At 48.1% G+C, this 14,293-nt stretch overlaps 2 protein-coding genes across 5 annotated transcripts in view; one reads left to right on the top strand and one right to left on the bottom strand.

Moving 5' to 3' along the window:
- Egfr (epidermal growth factor receptor) overlaps window positions 1-10,930 on the top strand; it is a 45,345-nt gene extending 34,415 nt beyond the window's left edge. For both annotated transcript variants that reach the window (XM_064686422.1, XM_064686421.1), the window contains exons 2-6: window positions 5,520-5,742; window positions 5,820-7,000; window positions 7,068-7,200; window positions 7,265-9,479; window positions 9,549-10,930. In XM_064686422.1, the coding sequence (XP_064542492.1) occupies window positions 5,520-5,742; window positions 5,820-7,000; window positions 7,068-7,200; window positions 7,265-9,479; window positions 9,549-9,782 (3,986 nt within the window). In that variant the 3' untranslated portion in view covers window positions 9,783-10,930. The remainder of the gene's footprint in view (window positions 1-5,519; window positions 5,743-5,819; window positions 7,001-7,067; window positions 7,201-7,264; window positions 9,480-9,548) is intronic.
- Window positions 10,931-12,994: 2,064 nt separating this feature from the next.
- Window positions 12,995-14,293, bottom strand: part of twz (BTB/POZ domain-containing protein twz) — a 32,348-nt gene continuing 31,049 nt past the window's right edge. For all 3 annotated transcript variants that reach the window (XM_064686978.1, XM_064686977.1, XM_064686979.1), the window contains exons 4-5: window positions 13,696-14,210; window positions 12,995-13,555 (exon numbers count right to left, since the gene is read on the bottom strand). In XM_064686978.1, coding sequence (XP_064543048.1) covers window positions 13,110-13,555; window positions 13,696-14,210 — 961 coding nt within the window. In that variant the 3' untranslated portion in view covers window positions 12,995-13,109. The remainder of the gene's footprint in view (window positions 13,556-13,695; window positions 14,211-14,293) is intronic.

Raw genomic sequence — 14,293 nt, 5'->3', positions numbered from 1 at the left:
ACATCATATATGAAAAAAAAACAAAATAAAACAAAACAAAAACTGCAAAACGTCAGTTGCAAGTTTTTATTTTTTTGAGCTGTTGAACTTTAATGCCAGTTTTGTTGTTGTTGTTAGTTAGATTTAGCCAAGCCAACTATAGTATAGAGTGCGCAGTACCTAGTCTTTATAAAAATACTGGTTTTCTAAACCCACACACACACACGCGCGCACACACACACAGACACAGAGCTCAGTTGCAAGCGCTGCGTTGGCTGCTGCGACTGCGCAGCTCTCAGCTCTCTCTCTCTCTCCCGCTCTTCTCTCTTTTGTTTGCTCTCTGCTCACACACACACACACACACACACACAGACTTGTATTTACACATTTTACGACACTTTTTCTTGACAACTTTTTGGAGACTGCACTTAAACTTTTGCTCAATTGTCGCTTTACAAAATGCTGTGTCTTGCAGTTGTGGTCCACCCTAAAAGCTAGGCCCAGCTACAGTCAGCTCTGTGTGTTGTTGTTGTTGTTTTCTGTGTGTTGTCTTCTCGTGTGGGCGTTTCGATTTCGAAACTTGCAGCAGCCAGAGTCACAGTCACAGCCGCAGCAGCAGCAGCAACAGCTTCCGCAGATACGAACAACGCACAGTGGGACCCAAGCAACTTTTCGCTGCCAAAATCAAAACTTTTTAAAAGCAGCTGATATTGTTAAGTTTTTTAAAAGCCTTGCTGAGAGAATTTTCCTTTTATTTTCCTTTCTTTCTTATATTTTATTGTTATTTTTTAAATGTTGTTTTTCTTGCCCTGGCCCCACTGTGCCTCTGCCCACGTATATGCTGTTGGCTGTGCGCTTGGTTCTATGCCTAAAAATAGCTAAAATGTTGATGTACTGAAAATGCTTTGAGTCCAGCATTCGGCTTGGCACCAAAAATAGCGCCAGGGCGTGCTCATTAAACCAGCTTTGGAGCTGAGCTTTGTTGGCGGTTTCTCTCGCTTGGACTTTGCACAAGGCAGCGCAATCGGCAGGCTTATCTAATGGCCGCATTGTTTAGCTGTTGTTGTTGCTGTTGCAGCATCTGCCTCCAGTCGCAGTTGTTGTTGTTGTTGCTGTTGTTGTTGTCGTGAGGCACGACCTGCGCCCAATTGTTGTGCTCAAAACTAAATGAACGCGCATCGAACACGAAATGGGCAACAAAAAACGCAGCAAACCTCAAGCCAGGGCCAGCATTTTGTGGCTTGAGGTCTTTAGCTTTTTAGTTGTCTTTTTTGTTGTTGTTTTTCTTGTTGTTGTTTTTGTTTTTGGCCCTGTCGGTGCTTTGTTGCTGTGTTCCATGATCTGGCGCTGCAAATTTGTTGGAAGATGCGCTTGCAGCGTTTTCTGCGAAAGATTTGCAGCTTGGCCGCAGCTCGTTGCGCTTATTTGCCTTTGTCTTCGTGACGCCACGACATAGAATATACAAACAACAACAACAACAACAGCAACAGCAACTGGGCAACAACAACAACAACTGACAACAACAACAACCACTTTTGAAAGAAAGTTGCCGCGCTGCAGAATTGTTTGCGAAATCCGCGCACGTAACCAAGCGCCAGATCAGCGCAGTTGCCGCTCGGCCTGTGGCCACAGTGAGATGGGGAGTGAGGGAGGTTGGGGCAGGGGGGGTAGGGGGGTGCGGTTTACCTGTAATGAGCTGCGTGTATTTAATGGGCAGTCGCAAATGAATTTATTAAGCGCACTTTTACACAATTTCATTGTAAATTGAACGCGTGCCGCGACTGAATTGTCGCAAAACAGTTATGAATTATTTATGTGGCAACGTTGCGGGGCAGTTGCCGCAGCAACTGCAAAATTGTTGCCACAACAAACACACACACACACACACACGAGCGAGTGCACGGCTAATCTGTGACACCTAATCACATGGCGGCACATGGCGCTGCATCTGCATATATATGTACATATATATATATATGTATATATAGCTCGATATATGACGAACTTTCACCGCAGGTTTTTCATTATTTTTTGTTCAGAGATCAATGTACTTGTCTCAGTTCGAATTGTGGCAAGAGCCAGCGGCCATAACGGCCGACGCCTTGTAATTTTTGGTTGATCAGAATCTGCCCACTAAGAGGAGCTGGGGGGCAGGCGGGGCAGGGGGCATGCTGAGCAAACATAAATTCTATGTAGGTAAAAAACAAAGCATGCTTAATGCCCTTTTAAATCTTTTGTTATTTTACAACAACAAGAATCTATGGCCTTTGCCGATGTTGTTGTTGTTGCTGTTGTTGTTGTTGCAGCCTTAGGCAAAGGTACAACTCAGCAATCCAGATGGTTCGGCCACAGAGTTAAAAATCTTTTCCACGAAATGAAAATACACACAGACACACACACACACACACACACACACGGTGGACAGCTCGAGGGAAAAAGAACAAGAAGCGGCAGACGAAGCTGAAGACGTTGATGATGATGATGATGATGAAGAGGTACGCAGCGGGGCGAGGCACATAAACGTGAGCAACAACAACAACAACAACAAAAACAACAACAACAACAGCAGCACACGGACAGAACCGGCTAAGCGAGTCTCAAGTCTGAAGCAGAGAACTGAGCAGCGAGAGAAGCGAGAAGCGAGAACTGTGACTCGCTTCGAGTCTCGAGTTTGGAGTCTGCTGCTCCTCGCCTAGACTCTCCCCCTCTCTCTCTCTCTCTCTCTCTTTCTCTCTCTTTTTTCTACAAGTTAAAGTTCTAGTCGTTGCAGCATTCAAATCGATTATGCAGCCGTTTGACTTGCCACACGAAAATGCGTCGTGCAGCCTCAGCCTCAGCGCCCCCTCACACCGCCCCGCTTGCCAACACGCTGTGGCTGTGGCCTTTTCACCAGCAGCAAAAAGATCGAAGCCGAGTCGAAGAAAAACACAATATTTAGAAAGTCAGCACAGCGAAGCTTGGAATGCGGTTGGGTCTATTAATCAGCGCGTCAGCAATAGCGTTGTGGCAGTGGTGAGGGAGAGGGGGGGATAGCTAGGGCCGAGGCAGAGGGCGAAGTTGAGGTCGAGTCGTCGTCGTCGTCGTCGTCGTCGTCGTCGTCGTCGTCGTCGTCGTCGTCATCTTCTTTGTGCTGTTGATGGCTAAGCAAATACAATCGATAAACAAATACAATGAGCTATGCTAACCTAAAGACCGCCTACCGCCCCCCCCCCCCTCTACCCCAGCAGGCTGCTAAATGTTGTAGTACATTCAAGTTCGTTGCCTAAGTCTTTTGTTTTAATGAGCACAACGCTTGAATTATGACTTTGATTTGTTGCCAGACAGAGATAGCTGCACAGATAAAGACGGAGAGAGAGAGAGGATTCGGTCGCTCATTAGCGTCGCGACGCTTAGCCTAAGGATTACAAATTAGCCTTTTTGCCACAGCCAAGCACACACACACACACACATACACGCACACAGACAGAGGCAGTTAATGCGGGCGTGTCCGCAGCGCAAAGAAAAATCGCATATGCAACATCTCTGAAGCATTTCACAAGAAACATGCCCCCTGCCACAGCCCCGCCGCCAGCTGCCGCTGTTGCTGCTGCTGCTCGCAGTTCGTGTCTTAAGTTTCAGGCAAGGAGCAACATGAAAAACGCTGCTGATAAATTGTGCGCGATAAAGCCGCAGCCGCAGTTGCAGTCGCAGTCGCAGCTCGGCTTGAAAAGGGTTTCATGCGGCGTTCGGCATGAGAAATGGCAGCAGAGTGGACTTGCCAGCGGCTCACTCTCCCCGTCTCCCTCTCTCCCCCTCTCTCTTTCGCTGTTCGTGCCAGCATCATCAGCAGCAGCAGCAGCAGCAGTTGAGGACAAAAACAAAGGCCAAGAATTTGTACGAAAATTTTTGCGCTTCGATTTGCCAGCAGCCGCGCTTTTGATCAATGTGCGCCGCGTCGGGACCCAGGTCCCAATGTCAACTGCAGCCTCACCTTTTATTCTGCTGCTGCTGCCGCTGTTGTTGTTGTTGTTGCTGTTGTTGTTGTTGTTGCTGTTGTCTTTTAAGCCTGGTCCAGTGTGTTGTTGGGCCCGCGGCATGCATCGCGCCGCATAACTGCAGGCATTTAAGTTTTTGTCTCCTTTTTTTTTTTTTGTACGTTTCCCAGGCCAACTCAAGAATTTCGCATTTCGCATTTCGCTTTGGCGACAAACAAAATATTTCTGCCAATATTTCGTTGCGAATCTTTCTTCATAATTATTTCTGAAATTTTTTCGTTTTTACGTGCTGCCTTTCCACGAATCGAAATCAATAAAATGCGCAATATTTATGGCTATCGATATTTGTTTTTTTCTTCTCTTCTCTTCTTTTCGATAATTAGCCGAGTAAGTGGTGGGCGTGGAGCCCGCCACTGCCCGTTGCCCGTGGGCCACAGCAAGTGGGTGTCTATGTCTTCCAGCTGCAGCTCCAAGCTTTGTCTCTCGACACATGGCACACTTTTGCGGCCCACACGGCTGGCAGCGTACCACGACCCGTACCGCGACCCACGTAGCCCTTTCATAGAATATAATCAGCCTAGTAGTTGGCCATGCAAATCAATGGAGCTGGAGCCGGAGCCGTAGCTGTAGCTGGGAGATGCACACGAAACGTCTCTGTTTAGGCTGGCAGCCAAAACAGGTCGCTGACTAATGATAACAGCGACCGTCGGAGTCGGGCCCGTCTCTGTCTCAGTCTCTGACTCTGACTCTGAATCTGAGTCTGAGTCTGCGTGGGCTGCTAATTATTGAAAACGCCAACTGAACTGCGACTTGGCAGCGCCCACTTGTTTGTTGTTGTTGTTATTTAACTTTTTTGTTTAAGTTGTTTTCATTGCTTCCGAGCGTTAAATACAAAAGACTTAGGCAACAAACTTGCGCTCTCCAGCTTTGCTATTTCCGTTTATAATTCAAATGAATTTCATTTTGATTTCAATTTTAATTTCTTAGCATTTGCATTCACCTGTAGCACATAATTCAACACCTACCTCTGCCTCTAATTAGACAACCTCTCAAAATTAAACACAGCCCACACACATTGTGCTGTTCCGCTGAAATCAAGCATGAAATGTCTTTACTTTCCCTCTGGCCCAGCCATGTGGCGACCTAATTTTCCTTAACAAAATTCACCGCAGCCAATTGAAGTTTACGCTAACTACCCTATATCCGGGCAGAACTCAAAATTAGATCGACTATTCCTCTATCAAAGCTCTTCCAAGCTCCAATCTATCGTAAGTCAACCTATTCCATTCAAGAGGAATTCCCAACCTTGCTTACACAAATTATGCCTTAAGTCCAATCAAATGATGTCCCTTTTGTATGCCTTTTAACTAACCTTCAATTACTATATCGACTTTTCCTCTATCAAATAATATTGAGCTCCGGCTCCAATCTATCGTAAGTCAACCTTATCAAGTAATCCCCAACCTTGCTTACATAAATTATTCCTTTCGCCCAATCAAATGATGTTTCTTTACACCAAGTCATATTCCTTTTTACTAACCTTCAATTCTTTTGTCTTCTTTACAGTTTGTATTGGCACCAAGAGTCGCCTGTCTGTGCCCTCGAATCGGGATCATCATTATCGCAATCTGCGCGATCGTTACACGAATTGCACCTATGTCGATGGCAATCTGGAGCTAACCTGGCTGCAGGATCCCAATTTGGATCTCAGCTTCTTGGCCAACATACGCGAGGTAACAGGCTACATACTGATCAGTCATGTGGACGTGACCAAAGTGATATTTCCAAAGTAAGTAGAGAAGGTGCCCGAGGCTGTCTCTGGAAGTACGAGGAACTAACCTGATTCCAATGTCCGTTTGCTTGTAGACTTCAAATCATACGCGGCCGCACGCTGTTCAGCCTGACTGTCGACGAAGCGAAGTATGCCCTGTTTGCCGCGTACTCGAAGATGAACACGCTGGAGATGCCCGAGCTGCGGGACATACTGCAGGGCTGGGTGGGTTTCTTCAGCAACTACAATCTGTGCCACACGCGCTCCATTGTGTGGCGCGAGATCCTGTCCGGGGTGAACGATCACTACAACTACACGTACAACTTCACGGCGGAGGAGCGCACGTGCCCCAAATGCGACCCCTCGTGCGAGCGAGGCGCCTGCTGGGGAGAGGGACCGCACAATTGCCAGAAGTTCAGTAAAATCAACTGCGCCCCACAGTGCGCCCAGGGCCGTTGCTTTGGCCAGGGCCCCAGGGACTGCTGTCATCTGTTCTGCGCCGGCGGATGTACGGGACCGACGCAGAAGGATTGCATTGCGTGCAAGAACTTCTTTGACGATGGCGTCTGCAAGGAGGAGTGCCCGCCCATGCGCAAATACAATCCCACCAACTACGAGCTGGAGGCGAATCCCGAGGGCAAGTATGCCTACGGTGCGACCTGTGTGCGCGAGTGTCCCGGCCATTTGCTGAAGGACAACGGCGCCTGTGTGCGCAGCTGTCCCTCCGACAAGATGGCCAAGGATGGCGAGTGCGTCGCCTGCAATGGACCCTGCCCGAAGACCTGCCCCGGCGTGCCAGTTCTCAACTCGGGCAACATCGATTCGTTCAAGAACTGCACCGTCATTGAGGGCAACATTCGTGTCTTGGATCAGACCTTCTCGGGCTACCAGGACATCAACTCGAACTACACGATGGGCGCACGCTATATACCCATGCATCCCGATCGCTTGGAGGTCTTCTCCACGGTGAAAGAGATCACGGGCTACCTGAATATTGAGGGTGTGCATCAGCATTTCAAGAATCTGTCCTACTTTCGCAATCTGGAGGTCATCCACGGCCGCCAGCTCATGGAGAGCTTCTTTGCCGCGCTCTCGATTGTCAAGTCCTCGCTCTCCAGCTTGGAGTTGCGCAATCTGAAGCGCATCAATTCCGGCAGCATTGTCATCCAGCACAACGAAAAGCTCTGCTACGTGAGCAACATACGCTGGTCGACCGTGCAAAAGTCCAACGATCAGATGCAGTACATCAATGAGAATCTAAACACCTCCGAGTGCCGTAAGTAGTAGTAGCTTATCCAAGGAATTGAATTCCCGTGTCTAAGTCAATCTCTTCCACCCCGCAGGCAAGGCGCGTCAGGTCTGCTCGGATCAGTGCAACAGCGACGGCTGCTGGGGCGCCGGCTCGGATCAGTGTCTGAACTGCAAGAGCTTCAACTACAATGGCACCTGCATCGCCGACTGTCGCAATGTCACCAAGTAAGTGTCCAGCTATTCCCCATTCAACTTGTCAACCTTGCTTACGCTTTCTTCCTTGCCACAGAACCTACCAGTTCGATGCGAAGACGTGCAAGAAGTGCCATCCGGAGTGCCGCACCTGCTCGGGCCCCGGCGCCGAGCACTGCGACGAGTGCGTCCATGTGCGCGACGATCAGCATTGTGTGGCCGTCTGCCCGGAGAACAAGTACTCGGACTTTGGCATCTGCCGCAGGTGCCACGAGACGTGCGAGGGCTGCACGGGACCCAACAATACGATTGGACACGGCGCCTGCAACACGTGCAATCTGGCGATTATCAATGCGGATGCCACGGTGGAGCGTTGCCTGCGCAAGGATGACAAGTGCCCCGACGGCTACTACTGGGAGTATGTCCATCCACAGGAGCAGGGCTCGCTCAAGCCGCTGGCCGGCAAGGCCATCTGCCGCAAGTGCCATCCGCGCTGCGAGCTGTGCACCAACTATGGCTTCCACGAGCAGGTGTGCTCCAAGTGCGCCGGCTACAAGCGGCGCGAGCAGTGCGAGGACGAGTGCCCGGCGGATCACTATGCGGACGAGGAGAAGCGCGAGTGCTTCGAGTGCCATCCGGAGTGCAAGGGCTGCACTGGACCCGGCTCCGAGGACTGCATGGCCTGCCGCAACTTCAAGCTCTTCGCCGAGAGCGATGTGTACGACAATTCGACCCTGTTCAACTGCACCTCCAAGTGTCCGCCGGAGCTGCCGCATGTCAACTACCAGTCGCACTTCATCGGACCGCACTGTGTATCCAGTCCGCCGCGAGGCTCCAAGCTGACCGCCGGCCTGAATGTCAACATGATTATCATCATCTTTGTGGCCGTCTTTATACCTGTGATCTGTGTGCTCTGCGTCATCATCTACATCTGCCGGCAGAAGCAGCAGGAGAAGAAGGAAACGGACGACCTGGCCAAGGTGTTCTTCGGCTGCGAGGACTCGGAACCGTTGCGCCCCTCCAATATTGGCGCCAATCTCAGCAAGCTGCGCATTGTCAAGGACGCGGAGCTGCGCAAAGGTGGCGTCCTTGGCATGGGCGCCTTCGGGCGTGTCTACAAGGGCGTCTGGGTGCCGGAGGGCGAGAATGTCAAGATACCCGTGGCCATCAAGGAGCTGCTCAAGACATCTGGCGCCGAGTCCAGTCAGGAGTTCCTCAACGAAGCCTACGCCATGGCAACCGTGGAGCATGGCAATCTCCTCAAGCTACTCGCCGTCTGCATGTCCTCGCAGATGATGCTGATAACACAGCTGATGCCGCTCGGCTGCCTGCTCGACTATGTGCGCAATAATCGCGACAAAATCGGCTCCAAGGCGCTGCTCAACTGGTCCACCCAGATAGCCAAGGGCATGTCCTATCTGGAGGAGCGACGGCTGGTGCATCGCGATCTGGCCGCACGCAATGTCCTCGTGCAGACGCCCTCCCTGGTCAAGATCACGGACTTCGGCCTGGCCAAGCTGCTCAGCCTGGACTCGAACGAGTACAAAGCGGCTGGCGGCAAGATGCCCATCAAGTGGTTGGCCCTCGAGTGCATCAGGCATCGCGTCTTCTCCAGCAAGTCGGATGTGTGGGCCTTCGGTGTGACCATCTGGGAGCTGTTGACCTTTGGCCAGCGACCACACGAGAATATACTCGCCAAGGATATACCCGATCTCATCGAGATGGGCCTGAAGCTGGAGCAGCCCGAGATCTGCTCCCTGGACATTTACTGCACGCTGCTCTCCTGCTGGCAGCTGGACGCCGACTTGCGTCCGCCGTTCAAGCAGCTGACCAATGTGTTTGCCGAATTCGCACGCGATCCGGGCCGCTATCTGGCCATACCCGGCGACAAGTTCACGCGCCTGCCCGCCTATACGAGCCAGGACGAGAAGGATCTCATACGCAAGCTGGCGCCCACCACAGACGGCTCCGAGCCCATGGTCGAGGCGGACGATTATCTGCAGCCAAAGGCGGCACCGGGTCCCAGCCATCGCACCGACGGCACCGATGAGATACCCAAACTCAATCGCTACTGCAAGGATCCCAGCAACAAGAACTCCAACAGCGGCGGCATCGGCGGCGACGATGAAACCGATTCCAATGCACGCGAAGTGGGCGTGGGCAATCTGCGCCTCGATCTGCCGGTCGATGAGGATGACTACCTGATGCCCACGGGTCAGACTAATCCCAACGGCAACAACAACAACAACAACAACAATCCGAACAACAACATGGCCACAGCCGCAGCTACCGGCTACATCGATGTCATTGGCGTAAGTTAACGATAATAATATATTAAAGAGCCGAATACTAATCGAATTCTTGCTATGTCCCACAACCAGGTGCCCGTGAGCGTCGACAATCCAGAGTATCTGCTGAACGCACTCAGCGCTGGGGAGGCGCCGATGCCCACACAGACAATTGGCATACCCGTTGCGGGCGTGCCCGGCACCATGGAGGTGAAAATGCCGGGCAGCGAGTCCACCAGCTCCGACCATGAGTACTACAATGATACGCAGCGGGAGCTGCAGCCGCTCCAATTGCTGCGCAGTCGCAGCACGGAGACGCGAGTGTAGCCGCAGAGAGAAAGAGAGAGGGAGTAAGAGAAAGTGAGAGAGAGAGAACACACTGCCAGAAGAAATGAGTTAACTTTGGATATCAATCTTGCCACGTAGTACCCAAGTGCCTTGTGGAAGGCATCGCCAGTTGTCGGTTGCCAGTTGCGGACGCAGTTGCTCTGATGTGTGCCTTCTGAATGCTGTTATCATAGATACAAAAACAATACCCATTCGTCTGTAGTTGTATAAATCCCTTCCCCCTTCCAATAATTGTATAGTCTCTCGATATAACACTCTAGCGTACTTAGTCCCCCCCTTTAAGAACAACTCTAGATACTTAACTCTAGTTGTGTACTTTTTTTAATAGCGCTTGTAGATTCAATGTAATTACGAGAACAAAACACCGATAGTGCATTTCTTAGACGCCCTGCGAAGAAACCAAGCATGAAACTTGAACCCAAGTTCATCCATTTGGCTTGTGTTCAGGTTTTTCGGTATTGCATGCGGCGCCCCACTAAGCTAAAGTCAATCAATATCTTATCTATCAATCTATCTACATTATATATATATATAAATATATATCTAATACGAGTTATAGGCTTTTAGTTTATAGTCTCCAACTGTGATATAGTTCCTAGGCGATTCTCTATAATTAAGATTTTTTTAAATTACTTGTGAACAAACTCGTAGGCCACTGTTAAATTCTATGCTAGCCACACAGATCTTATTTCTTTACACAATTTTGGGGCCTAGTTTCAAAATCAATTCGATAAATAGTTCAGATTTAATTGCGAAAAAAACAAAAACGATAAATAAGCAAACAAACAAACACAAAACAATAAATCCCGAGCGTGCCATGCATTGATTATGCAATTCTCCTAAAGATTTCGATAAATTTGTTGGCACATTAAGGTTGAAACTGAAACATAATCTTAAGATTTTTAGTCTATTTTATATTGATCAAAGATATATGTAAATAATATACACAATCAATGCGATTATAATACTTATTTGTATACAATAATTAACAGCTTAACTGTACGCATATTTCTGCATATACAATTTGGCGTATAAATTTTAATTTAATTTAATTTAATTGCAATTAGTTTACAAGTACCTACGCAAAATTACGCATATACGAGTAAATAAAACGATTTTAAAATAAATGCTTAATTATGATTAATTTAAGGCAACTGCTGCCAGTTAGAACGATTTGGCCAGTTGCTTCAAAGAGAATGCGGCCTATTTATGATCAATTTGGTATATACAGCAATGCCAATTTTCTCACCTGTTTAATGAACTTACGTCCTTCTTAATTGCATTTCAAAGCCAAAGAATTTTAAATAGAACCTTTTAACCTTTTTTAAATATAACGTGCATTTGAGATAGGCGGTTGGTTGAATTTTAAATTTAACGGCTTGCCCTTCCGCGTATGCAACGAAATTTTTTATTCACAAATTGTTATCTACCTGCTGCTCACTTCTGTTCGCCTGGTTTTCAGCTGATTTTTGAGGCACCAGCTGAATTTCCCCAGTGGAATTTTTAAATGTACTATTTCAGTAAAATGAAGCCCTATTTTGGGAATTGTGGAATATTAAAGTCCATTGTAATCGATTAATGTCAAAACCAACAAGGTTGGACAAAATTTGTAATATTTGGAACAATTTCAGAATTATAATTTTCAAACAGAAATATCTCAAGTAAATTCAGTCCGATTTCGGAATGATATACCTCTTTCTACTCGTACAGATCCCGACTATCGATTGCCATCAAAAAATTTGCCATTTGTCCCAAAATGATCATGATCATGATGCATGACGTTATGCACCCAGCTGCTCTTCAGCACGCCCCGTTTGGGTATGCAATGAAATTTTTTATACACAAAAATTGTACGGCTACCTGCTGGTCATTTCTGTTCGCCTGGTATTTTTGCCAAATTTCCGATCAAACCTGACGCCCCCATTAAGCAGGGGCTGTTAACAGTGGTATGTTAACTAACAGTGACTTAACATTGAACTGTTGACTAACAGATACTTAACAGTAAACTGTTAAATAACAGTTGCAACTGCTATTTAACAGTGGACTGTTAAGAAACTTGCAAGTCATCATTTTTGCACCTTATGGGTATGCAATTAATTTTTTTTTTAATTAAATTTTTCTGTGCCTGGTTTTTTTTTTTATTAAAAACCGAATTTAATTGTTGGAAGATTTGAAGCGAGTTTTGCTGTGATTTGGAACTATTGGTTCTCCAGGAACTGCTGAAAACAGTTTATACGATTTAGATGGCGCTGTGCAAATATACTGACCGGTAGATGGCGCTGATCAAATTCTAACCGTTACTGAATTAAATAAAACGTTGTTATTTTTAAATAATTTGTATTTATTTATCTTTTTTTTTATTTTGATATACGCAATTAGACAATTCAATGGATTTTGCTAGAAGTAGTCGCAAACTGTTTTTTAAAATTTATTTATTTGTTTTGTTTTGGTTGAGTATTTTTTATATTTTGCACATATTGTATAACTTGTCGGTATGTATGTATGTATGTATATGTACTTGCATATGTATGTATATTGAAAAGTTAATCCATAGTTTACATTCATAAAAGTTCAATTACATCAATTATGTACTACAAAACTATTGCTTTGAGTTTAATCAATATAGTTGCATAGTTTTTGTTTTTGTTTTTGTTTTACTTACTTGTTTTCTTTGATTTTTGTTTTCTTTTGATAGCTACATATGTGTGCGTCGTATTATAAGTTATGCTTTAAGACAATTCTCGATAACTGTCTGTCTTGCTAGTTTTTTTTAAGCAATTAAATAACCGAAAGTATTTTAATTATAACCGTATTGGAAGTACTTAAAAAAGAAAACAGAAACTATTTTAAATATGCCGAACTTAGGCCATAAACAAATCAGTGCTGGGGGCTCTGGGCTCTACCTAAAATACTATTGAAATACACGAATATGATGTGTGCGTGTGGGTGTGTGTGTGTGTGTGTGTGTGTGTGTGAGTGGTTGGGTGGATGGGGAGGGTTGTTTCTTTGTGTGGGTTGACTGCCAGCAAAAACGTATTTGATATAAACATTAAATAACATTTGGATTTTAGAAATTGTTTGCAAAAAACACCGCTCCCCCCTTCGCACCTCGCACCCCGCACCCCGTATCGTGCTGCTTAACGCCCGCCCGCCCCCGTTTCTGTGCCCGTGCCCGCCCCATCCCGCCCCGTGGAAAACCCCCAAGAGCCGCCTAAAGGGCAGCAATTAGTGCGCAACTCGCACAAAGATTACGATTACACAGTGCCCAGAACGTTGACGCTGACGTTGACCTGGACATGGAGCCTATCACATTGGAACGCGACGCACCAGCAAATACTCGGAGAACTGCTGCCCCTCGACGCCGCCCCCGGTGCTGGCCTCGATGGTGAAGCCGGCGTTCAGCAGCCGTGTGAGCACCTGCACGGAATTGAGCTTGCAATAGCCGTTGAGTGGGAAGCGGATGATTTGGCGCCAATCGCCCTGATTCCAGGAGACGCCGCTCCGACTCGACTGCGTTGCCTGATTGGCCTCCGGGAAGAGCTCGTCGAGCAGCGCCCGTTCCGCCGACAGCATAATGCGTTCACCCAGATCCGGTGAGATGTGAAGCGCGACCACCTCATAATTGCACTCGGGCGCACCGCTAGTCCTTGGGCTGGTCTTAATGTGACGTGCTGGCGGTGTGGGTGGCGCCACCAAATAGTTGCCATTGCGAACGCGCTCCTTGCGCATACTCTCCAGCTGCTTAACCATGGCTGCCGTGGGCCACAGAGACCACAGACATAGAGACAGAGAGGGAGAGCGAGAGAGAGAGAGAAGGGGATTCAAATTAGCAACAGGTTAAATGTGTTTAGTAATGGATGGGGAGGGGGAGGGGAAGGTGGGTAATACTTACGCTCCACTTCGTAGTAGCGGGCCTCCTCGAGCAAGAGCTCAAGGTCGGGAAAATCGTCGGCAATCAATAGTCTTGAGTTTCTCATAAAGTTAAGTATATGGCGAAACATGCCACCATCCCGATCGATGAAATAATGCTGCTTCAGCGAGTCGAGCACAATGGGTATCTGTCCATTGAATAGCTTGGCCAGCTTCGATTCGGGATATTTGGTAAGCGTCTCCAGAGAGCTCGTGTAGATTGTGCCGCCGACATCGATGTGCACCGGCGCCGTATACCTAGACGCGGCCGCCACACAGGGTATGCCCGAGATGGGCTTGTGGTTGTGCAAATAGGAACTGGCCCCGGCCGTGGCGCCACCGCCAGGTCCGGCGCCCGCAGCAGCCGCTGCGGCAGCGGCCACAGCGGCAGCCGCCGCCGCGCCGGGCAAGCCCAGCGGCGTCACAGAGGAGCTGGCGGGCGGCGTCGGTGTGGGCGATGAGGAATTTGAGATCGTTGGCGAAACGGTGGGCGAAGCGCTGCCGGCATGGGCGTGCCAAAATAGATTATATTAAACCAAACCAACAAAAAAATAAACTGCACAGAAAATTGGAATCGGGAG

Source organism: Drosophila montana, unplaced genomic scaffold, assembly GCF_035044405.1.
Source record: "Drosophila montana isolate Dmon_TW-CO22-7 unplaced genomic scaffold, ASM3504440v1 contig_3200_1, whole genome shotgun sequence".
In the NCBI taxonomy this organism is placed as follows: domain Eukaryota; kingdom Metazoa; phylum Arthropoda; class Insecta; order Diptera; family Drosophilidae; genus Drosophila; species Drosophila montana.
The sequence above is the reverse complement of the archived record's forward strand: the minus strand, read 5'-3'. Positions and strand labels throughout refer to the sequence as shown.